Below are 17,287 nucleotides of genomic sequence, written 5' to 3'. Positions count from 1 at the left end.
AGTTTAGTTATTTGAATCATCATGATATGAAAACTGATACAGCAAATGATCTCTCTCTCTCTCTTCTATATATATATATATTTTCTGAGTTCTGTTTTGATGAAGGAATATTTTGCTATGAAATTTGAGATGATTGGAAGAAGGAAAAGATCAAGAATAACTTGAAGATGTCAAGGGGTCAGATTAAGAAGAGTAAATAAATCCTCTCAGAGCTTGTCTCTCATCTTGTGAAAAAGTGTTCAGCACCTTCGTTGACAATTTGCTCTGTAAATGCCTTGTGTCCTGCTTTGGGAAATAGCTCTGCTGTTTATAAATGGAAATGGAAGCATTAAGAGTAGAAATGGTAATGTTAAGATGTGAAGACTAATTTATGGTAATGAGTAACAGTGTGTTCAAAAAATCTCTATGATGTCACATAGAAAACAAGAAAATCAAGCAAGGTCATCATTACCTCATAACCTCAGAGCCTTCTTTAAATCAGTCATACAAAACTTAATAGAGAAAGGTAAAGGCAAAGTATGCAGAAATAGTTGTGGAAATTGTAATCACTGAATTGTTCTGGTTGGAAGAGACCTTTGAGTCCAACCGTAACCTGATTCTACCAACCAGTAACCTAACTCTACCAAGTCCAATGTTTAAACCATGTTCCTAAGCACTACACCTATATGTCTTTTAAACACCTCCAGGGATGGAGAATCAGTTACCTCCCTGGGCAGCCTATTACCAGCCCTGGGCAGTGTTTAACTACCCTTTTAATGAAGAAAGTAGAAAATAGAATTTAAATAAAGCAACTCTGATAAATGCTTGAGAGAGTATTAATGGATGCAGTAAATAATTCAGGTCTTCAGAGTTCTCTGTACAGTTCATGATCTTAAATATCTGCTGTGTGAAAACTGGATATGGTTTTGTTGGTTTTCCAAGAATTGGATAAGTAAGGTTTTTGTGTTTTTACAGAAGAATCTATCTAAATCTAAGTTAGAGGTCAATCTGTATCATCATGTTAGATATGATACATAGTATCTGAGGAGCTGTAAATAGCAACTGTAGTAAGTGGTCACTCACTCAATAACAAAGACTTCTAGTTTACAGAAGCAAGCAAAAAGTGCACTTTTTGGTAAATTCTGTCCCATAATTTGTGTATCCAGAGGATAGGCCTGTGAGGAAGCTCATTCTATCAGAATAGAAAGAAAGTAAATCAAACTGGCAGATGATTGACTGGATTTCTAGAAAACAACAAGCAGAAAGTCCAGTAGTCTTACATGCCTGAAAGTTTTAAATAACTTTTGACATGTCTGTGGAAGTTATGTGTTTGACCGTGAATTTATCCCTGGAAAACTGGTGTAATTTCACAGTTCAAAGATCCAGGCTTCTAAAACAATTTGTGTACAAGAATTGCTGAAAGTTGCAGTCTTGGATACCTCGTGATTTGTTACCCAAGTGGCAACATGCTGATGGAATTGTGAAGTGGCCATTATCCCTTATACATCTGATCTGACATTTGTTAAGTTTTACTTAAGAGGCAGGCAGATGGCAACTAGCATTATGGTTGTCATTGTTACCTCTCAGAAATTAAGATCCTGTGCAGGATATTTAGTTCATTTGTTGTGAAAGAAAACCAAGACAAAACTGTGCTGGTGCTTTACTGTTGGTGGAAATAGCTGCTGTAAATCATAGTGCTTTTTTTTGTTTCTCTGTTTGCTTGTTTGTTTTTTATTTGGTTTTGTTTGGTTGGTTGGTTTGTGGGGTTTTTTTACCCCACTAAAACTATTATTAGTAATAATAAAATAATCCCATGCATAGTGTCCCCAAAGGAATGAAATTAACCCTAGAATACCTAGTAACAGGGGCTATAGGACTCTAATGTTACAGGAGAATGGAATTCATAGGCTTATTCCAAATAGTCAAGGTAGAAAGAGGGAAAAATAAACACAAGATCTCTTACAGTTGAATATTCTGAGCAAGTCAGAGCTTTAGTAAACCAGAACACATGCCAAGCTCATCAGCTGCAAAACATACCTTCTCCTTCTCTCCTATTTTAGAGAAGTCCTACAGGGTTGGTGTTTAAAAGAGGATGAGATGGAGTAGATGCTTGGTTGGAAAATAGCTTTGAATTTTAATCTGAGATAATTTAAGTGTGAATTAATTTACTGAGCAGCCTGAGTATCAGAAATAGTATGGTGGCATATGCTTTGATTTTGTAGGACTTAGTGTGGCTTCATGTAGCTTCACAAAAAAAGCATAAATGAAAGAGGAGTTGAGTAGAACTATATCTTATGCTGCTCAACAACATCGATGCCCAGTGTCTGAGATCTCAGTAGTGTCCCATTATTGGAATCCAGCATTCAGAGTGGTAGATCTTCTTTGCCAGTCCTTTTGCCATTGCAAAGCAGCAGTAGTATCTTTTCTTAGAATGCTGTTTGGCATATGGTATTAATAAATCATCTGCTACAGCTGTGCTTAAGTTTCTAAAATTATGTTGCATCTTTTTAAGGTATGTGGAGTGTTACGACAGAACAGGAATAAGACACTCTTCTATGTTCCTTGGTCGCTTGAGTCACTTAGAGTGTTCTTGACATTTTTATTTTCCTTTTCCCCTAGTAAAACTTAGCTTTGAAGAGCTCTTTGGTCTTTGTCCAAGTTCACAAGAGACAGCTGACATGAACTCTTCAAAGCTCTGCTAACATGAGTTCTGGATAGATAGTCAAATACTGTAGTGAGGTGTCACAGTTTGACTCTGGATGGGCAATTAAACCAATGACAACAATGCTCTCAATCCCCTCCCCCTCCTACCCAAGTAGGGAAGGGGAGAGAGAATAAGGACAAAACTAAAACTAGACAGCTTTGGTTAAATACTAGTGATAAAAGAAAATATGTACAAATATTAAGTATGTTCAGGAATGTACAAAACCCTATTGCCTCCTCCCACCCCCAGTAACTTCCACAGCATCTCCTGAGCTGAGATCAGTCCTGAAATGCCCTGGAGAGAGATGCAGAGCAGACAGGAGCTGAGAGGAGAGTTGTGAGGGTCAGGCATGCACAGGCCTGGGGATCAGTGGTGATGGACAGATGAAGTCCTCCCTGGACACCGGCCATGGACGGAAGAAGAGTAAAAGAGGTCTTGACTTCCATGATCCCTGAATTTACACCGAGTGCCAAGTATATTATGGGATGGAACACTCTTTGGCCATCTGTCTAGTCCACTTCTGCCTACAGGAAGATTGCAGATACAACCCTTCTGCTCCTTTAGTGTCAGAAGCAGCAGATTCAACAAGTGGAGCAAAGTGTCCTTGGTTTCTCAGCAGTAACTATAGACATTCAGGCATTATCAGTCCACTAGCTCAAAAACTTGCTGCTAATTTCAGCATGTGCTGCTTAAAAGAGTGTTCACTGAAGGAAAAAAAAAAAAAAAAAGTAAAAAGAAAATGGGTTTAAACCTGCCTCAAATCGGGACATGCAGGTCCTGAGGAAAAGGCATGGAAAATTAAGGTGACTGTCTTTAGAGCAGGGCTAAGCTACACTGGCATAGACATTGCCTAGAAGTCATATTTATTTGGCTAATGAAGCTAAATGGAATGAAAGCATACTGTCCATTTGTGTGCAGACTGGGATCTTGTAGGAAGAAAAAAATAGTATATGTTTAGTTATCTTATTGTAGTCAACACTTACAGAGCAACACAAACAAACATGGTTGGGTAATACACATAATAGAGTTTTCAAAATGCAAGAGAGCATTAAAAATGTCTGAGAAGGTGGCATTCAAATCTTGGTATCACTTCAGCAGATTTTTAAATCTGTGTATTATTAATCGCATGTGTATATTATAGAAGCGTAATATATGTATTCTGTATGTGTATGTACTCTGGTTATTGCAACTGAATGTTGACTGGTGGATATGAGATAGGAACTCCTACACAGTCTAGGAAAGAAAAAAAAGAATAAATTCTACATGATAGTAAAAAAAAAAAAAAAAGGATGCCACCCAAAGACAAGCAGTGGAATATTTTAAGTGTTGAAAGCATTGGAGTAGAATGTTCTAGATGATCATGATTTATTGCAAGTCTTAAGAGTATTGTTTCAGTTCCTTCTGAAGTATTTCTTTGAATATTTGTTAGCTGTTTCTTCAGAGACACTGCCCTCAGTATTCTTAGTGACTAGTAAGGAACTTGGCACATAAGGCTTAGACTGAAGTCACTGGTGATCTTTCCATAAGTATACAGGATTAAGGAATTTTGAGAAGGTAGGTTTTTTAATAATAATTTTAGTAAAAAAATTTCCTAAATTCATTATTTGAAATAAGTTTTAAATAATAAATTTAGTCTAGCAAATTGGGCCAAGATGAGCTAGGTGACTCGACTGTCTGGCTCCATGTAATATTTGCTAAGAAAACTTTTCATGCTACATATCAAGAGGATGTGTTTGTTATTGTCCATAGGGAAAGCCATATATTTTACGTGTTTTTTGAAGGGCTTAAATGTAACCAAGAGTAAGGACGCCTGCATGTCTGTAAGTTTTACGGTTATTTCTTTTGTCAAGAGTTAACATTCTTTGTAAATCTACTGCTAAACCTTGTACAGATTTATCAAAGGCTTTTTGGGAATTTATCTATCCATTTTACTCATGGTAGCCAAGAATTGAAAGCTGGCTCTCTCAATACCTTTAAAAATCTCTACAACTGTACTTTGGACAAATGCAGAGTTTACATATGGTGAATGAAGACTTGAAGACTGCCATATGTACCTCATCGTGCTACCAAAAATGAAAGTTAAACTCAGCAGGTCTGGAAGTTAAAAGCAATTCTTAACCTAATAAAGGTGTGAGAAACTCGGCAGGATGGGGTGGGGGTCTGGTAAACATTTTTGATGCATACAGGTGTGACTACTCCTGGAAGATCAGTTGTTTCAAAGTCATTGCCAACTTTTGAATGACTGCTTTTTTGCCAAGGCTTTTCAGAAGTTTTGACAAAATTGCAAAAGTCACGGAACAAGAGACATAGTAGTTCAAAGGGGCTCCGTGCAATGTAACCACTTCTTGCCATCTCTTTCCTCTCTCACTCCTTAGTGCTTGTGTGTCATTTAACAATAAGTGCAAGCATAGGTTTGCCTGGAAAACTGATCTGAGATTAAATCTGAATTGAAATGGTGAATGCCTTCAGCAGGTGTGTGGAGGGCCATGCACAAATGGAAATTTGAGGCTGGCAGGTTCTTCTGGTACTGTTTTCCTTCCAAGGAGGACTTACTTCTGTAGACATGCTGTGAAGAGAAAGCTGCATCAGTGGGATGTATTGGCTGGTAGCTTGGGTTTGTTTATTTTTCTTTCCAAGTTGTACAATGCCTGAATGAACCCTCTTGTCTCATGTTGCTGGTGCTGTGTAATGCAGATTTTCCTCAATATAGAGTCAAAGACTTAAGAGAGGACAGATTGTTGTGAATGAGGGAAGAACTTGAATGAGTTAAAGCTGTGTAACTTGTGTAACAGTTATGGACAAGGTATTCCCCTTGGTGTACTGAAACTAGGCTAATCAAGATTAGGCAGTGGTTCTTCTAATATACAATGCTTTCCCAGCATTAACTGTGAGTGAAAAAGTTTAGAAACTTCAGTGTAGTTTCCTAATGATCAGTGTATAGCTGATGTAGCCACACTGTCGGCCTAAATACTTACAATAGTGTTTAGAATAGTAGACATGAAGAAAGATGAGTACATATATGGAATTAGGAAGAAGCTACCCAAATACTTTATAGAAAGCAACTTATTTTGAAGCATTTAGGTTCCTTGTGAAAGATGGAAAATATAATTGCAAATATATATCTTATTTCTTAGATTTGGCAAGGTACCAGAATTTTGGGAATGGACTTTCAGTAATGCGAGTTCAATTAAAAAAATTCTTCTAAACAAACATCTCTGCAGTGCCAACACGTACGATTCTTTGAACCAATTTCGTAAGAACTAGTTGGACTGTTAATCATAAAGAGAATGTAATTGTCCAAAATGCTATCCATTCATTATCTTTAAGAAATCCAATATGGTTTTAGTTCTCGATGAACCAATAGGCACAATAAATTTTCTCCTTGAAGTTTTATAGAGTCTGTTATGAACTGAAGATTACTCCAACTTCACATTCTTCACAGAACTCTTAGAAGGTAATATTATGAGTTCATCCAAATAAAAAATGAACCTCTGAAGCGCTCCTGGACTATAAAAAATAATGTTACAAGTTTGTGTTTAAGTTAAGTGTTTGAGTATTATTAGTCTTGATATTGAGTAAATTTTAAAAGAATTTAAGAAAACAAGATGGTTTGTTTATGTTTATATTTATACAATGTACCTGTCAGCCTGGTATTGCATTGGTGTCATATTTAAAATATAACCTGACAAAGTTAAGTATCTGTAGAGTTTTACGGGTTTTTTGTTTGAAATTTATTTCTTTAAAATTTCATGAGATAAATGCACATTAAAAAGTGCTGATATTTCAGATGCTCTGTACAAAAAGCTCTGTGCTTGGCCATGCTCCAGAGGACTTTTGTCTCATTCTCAAGGTCAAACGGTAACAGTAAAAACTACAGTTACTACAATACTACAAACTACATTAATAGACGTTGCTTAAAAAACATCCAAATGGATGCATTAGGTAAATTGTCTTCTGTGCCTCCAACACAGTAGGCGCCATTTTGCATCTTTAGAGGTTTAACTAAAGCTGAGTCTCAGGATGTTGGCCTGTGTTAAGCTAAATACTTAAAATGCTTTTCTTCTCCCTGCCCTCCTTGATTTTCAACTGTTGTTGAAGTAACTTAAAAAGATTTTTGAAAATAAGAGTTTGTTTTATGATTTCCCTAAATGCTTTCTCACTTCTTGTTTAAAACTGATATTTTTAATATTTAATAGGAGAGAACCACGTAGGATGCAACATGAATATGGAGAGTATAATAGTGTTGTGTAAGGTAAAGAAATAGCTTTTATTTATTTATTTTATTTTATTTTTTTAATTTTCAGTGTGATCGCTGTTTGCCCTTGTACAACGACAAACCTTTTCGTCCAGGTGACCAAGTTCATGCCTATAATTGCAAACCTTGTCAGTGTTACAACCATGCAGTAAGCTGCCACTATGACTTAGCAATGGACCCTTATCCTCAGGAACACTACAGAGGCAGTGGTGGAGTGTGTGATAAGTGTCAGCACAACACAGCTGGTAAGTTACACGGTCACTTTTTGGCTAAGTCTCAAGTCAGATGAAATGAGTAATGCTCCATGGCTGGCATTCCAATAAATTCTTATGTGTGTGTGTGTGTGTGTGTGTATATGTTTAAACTAATCAGATAGTGCAGTAATTACAATTGTGCCAGTACTTAAGCTACAGGAAAATACTGCTAAAATGTGATCCAATCTTGTATAAAATCTTCTGTGCAAAACACATTCTAATGAATAACTAGAATGTACAGCTTCAAAACTGTTTCTGTTACATGTACTAATTGAACTAGTTTAGCACATAACTATTAAAAATGTTGTAAAATGTTGCTCTAATATCAGTTTCTTGCTTATTGAGTCAAGGTTTCTATTCTGTGTAAGTACATATTTGAATATTTTTTTTCCAACAGATCTCATCTATTTCAGTTTTCTTGGTTTTGTCTAGAAAAGGGAAAAAGAAAAGTTTCAGGTTCAACAATATTTTTTCAAAAAATGTATAGGCATTTGCATGGCACAGCTTTTATATAAGTGTGGTATTATATAACAGATGGAAGTTTAATGGAGTAAAACATAGTTTGTAACAGGTTCATTGTTTCATATGCTCTGGATCACTAAATTGGCAGGTAGAGATGAAAGGTGCATTAAAATGGACGTCCTGAATATTATAGAATTCTCTCAAAGGAATAGAGTCTTTAATTTTGAATTATACAGCTAATTTTAATGAATTGGAAGCCATAATGCATAACCTCTCTTTCATGCAGGAAGGAACTGTGAGCTGTGCAAGGATTTCCATTACAGACAAGCAGGTGCAGATCTTTCAGCCATTGATGTTTGCAAACCCTGTGACTGTTATGCAACAGGCACCAAAAATAAGAGCCTTCTATGTGATAATGTAAGTAGTCTCAATACAGAAAAATGACAAAACATTTTAATCAGCTGGGTACAGAGCAGTAAGATTTTACAAAATGTATTTAGACAGTAACTACTCCATAAAAAGTGCCTAAGTTCAGCCTTTTCAAAATGATAATTGGCTTATGTCAGAGGCCAAAAGATGAGAAAACACAGAAAGCAATTTGAGACGTACTGTTGAAGAGGTCTTCATCTAGATCTGCAAAAGGCATAGAAGACGCTGTACCAATTTTCAGATGTGAATAGTAATTTGGGGGTACTATCAGGTACCTTGTGCACTCAGTAATGTTAAAACATCTAGGTTGTGAGTGTTTTTGAAGGTCTTGATACTGTCTTAAATTTACCAACAAATTTTGAAAATTCAGACAATAAGCTGAGTCTGAAATTGTGCTAAAATTAAGCTAGTTTTCCCTTTAATAAGATAAGGATCAATCTCCCTTTTAATTCATAAAAAAGAAGAAACCCACAAAGTTATGCTGGAAAGACCATCAGCTACGCTTTTTATGCCTGTGGTCCTCATTGACATGCAAGACACATAGTCTGATAGTAAATCTAGCTTTCAAAGCATGAATATAAAAAAAGCAGGAAAAGTGACTGAAGTCTTGAACATATATTAAGGATATATTGTGGTTCATGTTCTGCCTATGGCCAAAATCCAAATTTTGTTAGAAATACGGAAGAAATAGCTTCTATGTCTGAAAGGTATTTTAAGAACATTTTAAAGGTAGAACTTGTTCTTTAGGGAAACGAGATGGAACTTTTTAGCTTGCTGCCACATCCTGTATCTTCTTGTATCCAAACTTTTTTCATAAACCAATCTCTAGCATTTTTCATATTATGTCTGTTGTTACTGCATTTTATTTAACAGTAAGCTTTTGTGTATCCTGCTGTATTTTCATCCTTGGTTTTATCATGGTGCAAATACATGCCCAGTTTGACTCGGTTCACCTTCTCAGGACTTCTGCATTGGTCTGTATGCTGAGTGATCAGGAAGTTTATCACAAATGTTTTAAAAAGAATTCCCTGTAGTAAATAAAAAATAATATAACATTTTCTGTCTTCTGAAGATGATTCTTTTTGCCAGCCTCACAGAAATGAAAAAAAACCTTGAAAAACATAGGTATAATATTAAGACTACTTTTTAAGGTATAGGAAAAATGGAAGCAAATGCTAATTTGCATGCCCATGGTTTGTGGTGAAACGTTAACCTAAAACCATTTTAGCTGTGATTACTAAGCAGAGGAAGAGTAGTTTACAAAAATCACTGTTTTATAGTGAAATATACAAGAACATTGATGAAGCTTAACTAGGAAAGTAGGAACAGGGAGATAAAATGGGGGAGACTGTATAGCTCAATAAAACATCAATTGACTGCTGCAGTAGAAGCAGAGCAGGGTGAAATGATTAAGAAGAATTAAAGGATAGATTAATAAAGGTTGGGGACTAAAGGCTGAAATGAATTACATGAAATAGGAAGGCATCATTGAAGGAAATGTTTCCAAATTTGACCCGTGGAAGATGGGACTGTAAGGAATAAGAACCCTACTCATGAAAATTAATTGTCACATCACGATTATAATTTTCAAGGAAATATGCCAAAAATGGGTCAGAATACAATTTTACTGCATAACTTAGTTTTCTGCAGCTCATCGAGACTTTCTTCTTTCCATGAAGTGCCGGTTATGTCACTAAGTTCCAAGAGGTGCACAGCTCCAAAATTAATTCATTGAATCACAAATGAATCTATTGAATCATACAAAAAGAATATTTACTCATAAAGTGTAGTATTATGCAGCTAGTTTACAGGGTGGGTAGAAGAGCTTACTGTAACATAATTACTCCCATCTCAGTTCATTGGACTGATCATGAAACCTTTATTCCTGTTCTGTTTGTCTGTTTCACCCTTGGTGAGAAAGGCACATGTAGGATTTTTCCCTTGCATAGGTTCTCAGTACATCATGCCCACTTACAATGTGTAACTTCATTTGTATTTCAAAGTGTGAACTAACATATTAAAAAATAAAAAATTATAACTTTATGGTTTCTGTTAATGAGTGGGATTTTAGAAGGGTGGTGTAGCAATACATCCATAAGCAGTTCATTAGAACGTTTTTGCAGAGAGAAGTCTTCCCTTGAGGTTGGTGGGTACAAGAGAAAAATTGCTACAGCCTGATAAAATTTATCTAGTTCTGTGCTGCTTATTGACATCTAATCAGTGTGGAAAACATATGCCTTGCTCACATTGTCCTTTTGAATGTTTGTCACAAAATATTTCAAACAATCAGGAATTATTTGAAGAATTATTTGAGAAGCCTGGATTTTATGAGACTGGGAGAAGAATTGGCTGCCACTGCCTTCTCTCTCTTAACTATTCACACATGAGGGAATTCTGCCAGAATACTGCTGATGTGATCATTCTTGCTCTGTATGGAGAGCTGGAGATGAATTTCTTCTGGCCCTTATACCACAATCCCTGACTCATTTTCCTGTGCTGCTTTTTACCCAGACTGCTCTACAAATGCTTACATATTCAATCAGGCACAGCAGTTTGTGGTCCTTTCATGATTCTATTATAATATGCCACTTATAATGGAGTGAAAAAAAGCACTCTTTTCCAGGGCATTTGTTTCTAGGCAAAGCTGGAAGTGCTTCTATTGCTTTTACCTAGTCTTTGGAAGTACCATTCTGCTCTCAGTGAATTGAGGCTTTTTTAGTTACTCAGCTTTTGCTGGTATTTAAAAATTTACTCTTAACATGCAAATAAATATCTATCATATACTTATTGGTGCAAAGAAGCTGTACTTTCCTGCAGAGGATATTATTCAGAATTGCAAAAGACTTAATTGCCTTCTGTCAAGGTGGCAGCTGTATTGTCTCATGTTGCAAGGTAACTCTTTCTAAAACATGAAGATGAACAAAACATGAGTTATTCTTTCCTCTGAGGAGTCAAATGAATACAGATTCCAGTGCTACCAAGCGAGATTTTGAACAGACTTAAGATTTGATCTTTCTATATGCTTCTTCAAAATTGCTCATCTGAATGTCTTCATTTCTTCCCTCAAAATTTTGAATGTTTTTTGTATTTCAGTTTTATAATAGTTAATGGAAAGAGTTGTGTATGTATATGTATTTTAAACCAAAGTAGAATCTTTATTTCTGATAACTTTACCTCTGTGTTGATAAATTATTTGATCTAAAATTAGAATGAACATTTCCCTGTTCTCATTCTTCCACCTACACAGTTTTCAGCCCATTTATTGTGACTGACAATCAATAAATGACCAGAATGTGTGTTACAGGGAAACAACATAGGTAAAGCACTTAATTAAGGGCATTTCAGTCAACATATATATTAAATAGCCTAAGGAATATAGAGGGTGCAAACGTGTCAATGAAAAGCTCAGAGGCATGGTGGAGTCCATAAAAATAAAGTTATTAAATAATGTGTGTATTCTGAATCCTGGATTTCTCTTCTTGAAAGGCCTTTAATCTTATTGCTAAAGTGAAGGAAAATGAGCTTTTTATGTTAAATAATTTCATGGCTTAATTTCTGATGATTTTTGCACCATGGAATTGCTGTTTTTTTGTGATAGTTTGTCAAATTATTTTTGGGATTTGGTCCACTCCCACCCACTGAAGTGTCATGGGTGGAGGTTAAACACCTCATTTTACATTTTAAGCAGAGGTTGTAGAAAGCTACTGACTTTTGAAAGTCATCATATGTGATGGCAAGAAGAGATAGCAGGGGAGTGAAAATGAACTTAATTATACTGCTTATTCAATTTTCAGTTCCCAAAGCTGACGTTCTGAAAATACTCTCAGGTATTTGGTGGTCAGACCATTAACCTATGTGTGGGAGCTTGCACGCCTTAGACTTCTCATTTGCTCAACTGAAGAAAAGGAGAAGAAAATAAGTCCTCAACCCTGCTTCTCTTCCTGAGATTGCAGTCAACTGGATGCTAGGGTCCTTGCCAGATTTGCCTCAAGTAAGAAGGTAGCAGAAGTGTATGATTAGCATTTATATCAAAAAAGCAGAACATCAAGATCAGTACAAATCATTTGCAAAGCCAGCAATGGCAGGGTGTACAGAAATAATTTCATGCAGAAACTAAATATACCCATGGGTCTCAAAATGTGAGTTCGAGGGCATTGCCAGCTGGTCCAAGGAAGGTGCTTTTGTCCTGGTAGAGAGTAAAACATTGACATTAGAAATGACTCAGCCAATTGCAAATAGCTTTTGTCATGTGTTTTGGGCTTCAAAATCGGAACTTAACTTTGGTAAAAGAAAATTAGGAAGTGTCAGCTTCATTTTTTTATTTAGTGACGTCAAGCCACATCCCATAGTTAATCTCCAGAAGTGGAGACACTTTCTGATGACATTTCTGGCAGTATATTTCTGCTATTACAGACAGCAAAGAATCTGAAATTACAGGGGTATCCAGAAAGAAGAAGATGATTTTAACTTTGAGAAAGGCTTATGCCAGTTATTTTTTTTCATCACTTTATGAATACATATGGTCAACAGATTTTGAGTAGCCAGAGATACATTTCTGAGGCAATGATGTGGATGTGTTGAGTATCTACTAGATGAGTGATATGACTAAATAGTTTGCTATATCCTAAACAGTAATTATGACAATACTTTGAAGTTTATTGCCATTTGCCCTGAATACTTAAACCTCTTCCTAAGTTCTTATATCATTTTAGTAACTGAACATTGGGAGAGTTCCAGAAGAGATGTCTCTTTGGGTTTGTGTTTCTGCATGTGATGAGTGTCCCCCAACTGGGGAGTGGTATCACTGCAGTCTAAAGCCATGTGAACTGTTATTATAGATAAAGTTCAGAAATTTCAAGTAGTCTGCTTACTGATTAAGGACAATGGTGCAGTAGCTGTGATTTGTGCTGGAGAAAATTGCTTGCGTACTTTTTAGAACCGTTTACAGGCAAGGTTATGGGACTAATGTGTATTTCATACGTAAATTATAAATTACACAAGGGATATGTGCTAACTCAGCATCAGTGATTTTCTGTATCAAATAACAATTGTAATTATGAGGTCCCAAGATACAGCACTGCTCGGTAGCAATAGTCAGCTGGACTAATTTTTTGTAGTGAACAGCCTAGACAGATATTTTCCATAAGTGATTTAGTACTGAGATGCTCAGGTTAAATAGAGAGGCTGTTTCTGGCTGCTTGCTGTTTGGGTCAGAACCAGGCCCGTCAGGCATAAGCAACAGAAAAACAGATTGCTTTCTGCTCTTTATGCAACCAGCATAATTAAAGTCTATTTCTTCAAATGACAGATAGCGTTTGAACTCGGGGGAGGAAGGGAAGGTTCAGTAATATCTCCAGTGCACATTGGTAAAATCCTGGTAAATAAAAATCTTTAAATATTAAATGCTACCAGTATTCTCAATTATACCATTGTTTCCAGAGTAGGTTAGATTTACAGAAATAATAAGAGTAATAACAACAACGAAGACTTTGCTTCATAATTCATTTAAATTTTTATGCAGTTATAGAAATGGTTTGTTCTACCCATTTTCGTGTTGATTTCCATGTTATAACCTGTGGTACACCTATTATTATAGCTTTATAAACATTTTACAGCTTGTAGAACTTCTTTGTAACAGTATGCATTGCCAAGCATTGCATACTTCTGGATTATTTTGATTCTTTTCTATCTTTACAGAGAAAATAAAGCTGTTATTTTTCTTTTATTTCCCATTTTTAAGCCACATTTTCCCCATAGTAAGCCCAATTATTATTTTCTTTCCTAAATTCATGCAGTAACCAATTTTCATATGAACTTGAGAGTTCATATATATTAGTTAACATTAATTTTGCTTTTCTCTTTTAGAGGAACTAGAATTCAATTTCTTTAAAGCTATTTTTATTGCTTCTTACTGTACTTTTTCTAATTTGTATGTTGTGCCCTTCAACTATTTGAGCTGAAGCCTTACCTTTCCTTCTCATGTCTTAAATATGAGATCCATCTTTAATACTTTGCAGAATGATATTTACCTTTTCTGTAGTGGTACTGTACAGCAACACTGTATAGCTGTACTTTACTGCAGAGGATATTGTTCAGAGTTGCAAAAGACTTAATTGCCTTCTGTCAAGGTGGCAGCTGTATTGTCTCATGTTGCAAGTGGTACTCGTTAATTTGTGGAGGCCCAGTATCACTTCCGGGTTATTTTCCAAATTATTCTTTTTTCACAGTTTTTCTGTATTTCAAGTCTGATGTCTCCTTGCTGTGTGTTGTGTTTTGAATTTTTGCTTCACTGATTTTAGAATATTTGCACAAAGAGTAAAAGTGATGTTGAAAATCAACCCACTGAAGATGATCCCAGCACAGCAGTGCCCATCCTGACCACAGCAGTCTTGCAGCATCGAAACATGGCCAAGGGCTCATAATAGGGTCCATTGAAAACCCGAGGGCAGGCAAAGTGATAAATGAGGTCCAAGGTGCCCAGTCTGGAGTCAACAGATGAGGTGAAGATACCACTGAAGCCTAAGTCCAATTGCAGCATAGCCTAGGCAAGGTGAAGATGCGCAGGCTGGAGCTGATCTGAAGCTCCTGGGCAGAGGGTGTAAGTGGAGGCCCCACGTGAGACTGCTCAGAGCCTTAAAGTTAAGGCTGGTTGATGCCCTCTGGGTCATGATGGTGCTGGCTGGGCATCCTGAGTTGGGGTGATCTGTCAAGCTTGTAAGCATATTCTCCTCTGTCTTCAGAGTCTGCTGAAAATACTGAAGAACTTAGCATCCAGGGCATGCAATTACAGAACCCTACAAACCTTCCCAGTTTTACAAGTACTTTTAACTACCTTTTATCTACTGTTTTTATCTGGAGCATATTTTCTCTAAAATTCTGCACAGCTACTTGAAGCATATGCAGCATATGAAGGATAAAAGCTGTGTAATACTGAGTGCAATACAGTGGTGTATTTCCCTTCCCTGATATTTATGTCTCTTATAATGCGATGCTTATTACTGAAGGCAGGGTTAAAGTGGAGTTATATAATTGATTTGTTACTCTGAATTCTGGAGTCTAAACTTCAATAGATAACTTTGATCTTGATATCCTATCCTTGACAGAAAGTGGCTGAAGAAGCAGAATGAAAAGGTTTCTAGTCACCTGTAGCTGAGATAAAAGCAAAACAGTAATTTGTGAATGCAATCAGAAGCTCCATTTTTTCTTGTCTGTAGAATGTCTTATTTTCTGCTTGGCTTTTTTTTTCCACAAGACTTTGAAATCACTGTTATGGAAGAATGTCAGTGGATTATTTACAGATCCTCTAATCTGGTACATAGAAACCTATTTTCAGCTCCATTAAGAAGCAATCTGATAAGCCTTCCTCTCAAAAAAAAATACTCAGTTTCTCTTATTTTCCTCTAACTTCCATGAAAGACTTCCACTGTTTTTAGAACCAGGAAACCAGTTGCCACTTGTATTGATTACGGATGGAAAACTCTGATCTACATGACAGTGAGGTAGGAGGAAGTTTTTGTAGGGAGATTTCCTAATGGTTTCATTGTCTGTTTTCATGAGAAATTTGGAGTTGTATTCTTCAGTTGGCCAGATATTTCTCCCTCATTCTGAAGAGTTGGATTTACTCCTCTGGCATAATTTTTACCCTATTAAGAGAAAGTTTAGGCATGTAAGTTTTCTGCAACTGAATAGGATCAAAATTACTGCTTCTTGTAATAGCTTGACACTTAAAATTATGCTGAAGATACTGGTGCTTTTTGCTTCTCTTAACACTCAGTAATCTATACATTTCACTTGCTGCATCAGGAAATGGCTGCTATCTGCTCAAAATTAGACTTAGGTCTCCATGTATTTATGATAAGAACAGACCTACTGGGTGAGACTCTCATGTAGGACATTATCTTATGTGCTCCATCTGTAATATACTTCTCTAGATTCCAGTTATTTATGGTTTTGGGGCTACCTAAGATTAACTTAGGGGTTTCATCTAAGTTGTCACTTTTGGTGTCTAGGTATGTAATTAATCTAAATAATTTTTTAATGCACTTCAAAATAAGTGTATTTTTCTATACACTTGAATTGTCTTGAAAAAGTACTTTTTCCTTAAGTTTGCATTGGATATTTTCCTGAGTGTTGTTTCCTTATAATGTGAGAAATAATGAATATTCATTCTGTAAGCCATTCGTTATTTTATAGACATGTATTCCTTTAATTTTAGTAGTCTCTTTCCAAACTGAAAAGTATTGGTTTTTTAGTCTCATTTCATTTGTATCTTTTCTTGTTCTGCTTACTCTGTGACCTTTTTTATATTAGGAAGGCTAACCAGGTATACCAATTGTGCAAAATATTGATACACGGTGGATTTTTATGACAGAATGACACTTTGTGTGTAAATTTCAGTTCTTTTCCCAATAATTCCAGTATTCCTATTGCTTTTTTAACTGCCTCAGAGCCTTAAAATGATTTTAGAGGGAATGGAGCAGCTTTAACAGCCCCTTTCTTGAGTGATAATAGCTAATTTTTGACTCATCACTGTCTATCTATAGTTAGCAATGGTTTCCCCTGGCGTTAAGTTAGTACTTCTTCATGTAGAAATGAATTTGACTTTTTTGATTATCCATTTGGTTCAGTATAGGCAGTATTTCCAGATGTTGCTGACTGAAAGCAATGCAGTAGAAACCTGAAGCCTTTGCAAAAAAGGTAACAAACTTTTCTGATATACCAAACTCATGTTTTAATTTCTTTTAATTCACTCTGTACAGATAAAGGCTACTAGACTGTAGATCTCAGAAGCTTCCTTACTGTTTTTATAGGAGATCGATGTAACTTTTATCACTTTATTCATTTTTTACTGAGGTTGACTTAAGCAATTAATAACTCGCTAATTATGTTTCAGTTCATCTTGAACTTTGACTCATGTGTAGTCACTTACTAACAGATGAGATTTTGCTAAAATCTTTTCTTTCTGATATTTCAGCCTGAAACCTATCTTGAAAATTGTTCCAAACATAGAATGGTAACAGATCTTTCCTAGTGAACAGATGTGAAGTACTTTCTTTGCAATCTCTGCTGTGGTTCTGTCTTTCCTGAACACTACCCAGAATCATAGATGCATTAGTTGGTCATCAAAGTAGAATTGTTGCCAGCACTAGATCCAGTCAGTCATGATTTTGTTTGGATGATTCTTGATACCTCTGGGGATTGCTC

General features: G+C 36.0%; 1 protein-coding gene across 1 annotated transcript in view; it reads left to right on the top strand.

Moving 5' to 3' along the window:
* The window catches only part of USH2A (Usher syndrome 2A (autosomal recessive, mild)), a 393,962-nt gene that overhangs the window by 47,936 nt on the left and 328,739 nt on the right, over positions 1–17,287 (top strand). The window contains exons 9-10 of the mRNA XM_009994736.1: positions 6,988–7,183; positions 7,941–8,071. Coding sequence (XP_009993038.1) covers positions 6,988–7,183; positions 7,941–8,071 — 327 coding nt within the window. The remainder of the gene's footprint in view (positions 1–6,987; positions 7,184–7,940; positions 8,072–17,287) is intronic.

The sequence above is a fragment of the Chaetura pelagica genome, unplaced genomic scaffold (assembly GCF_000747805.2).
Source record: "Chaetura pelagica isolate M959 unplaced genomic scaffold, ChaPel_1.0 scaffold2, whole genome shotgun sequence".
Lineage (NCBI taxonomy): Eukaryota > Metazoa > Chordata > Aves > Apodiformes > Apodidae > Chaetura > Chaetura pelagica.
Note: the sequence above shows the minus strand (reverse complement) of the source record. Positions and strands in the feature narration are given on the sequence as shown.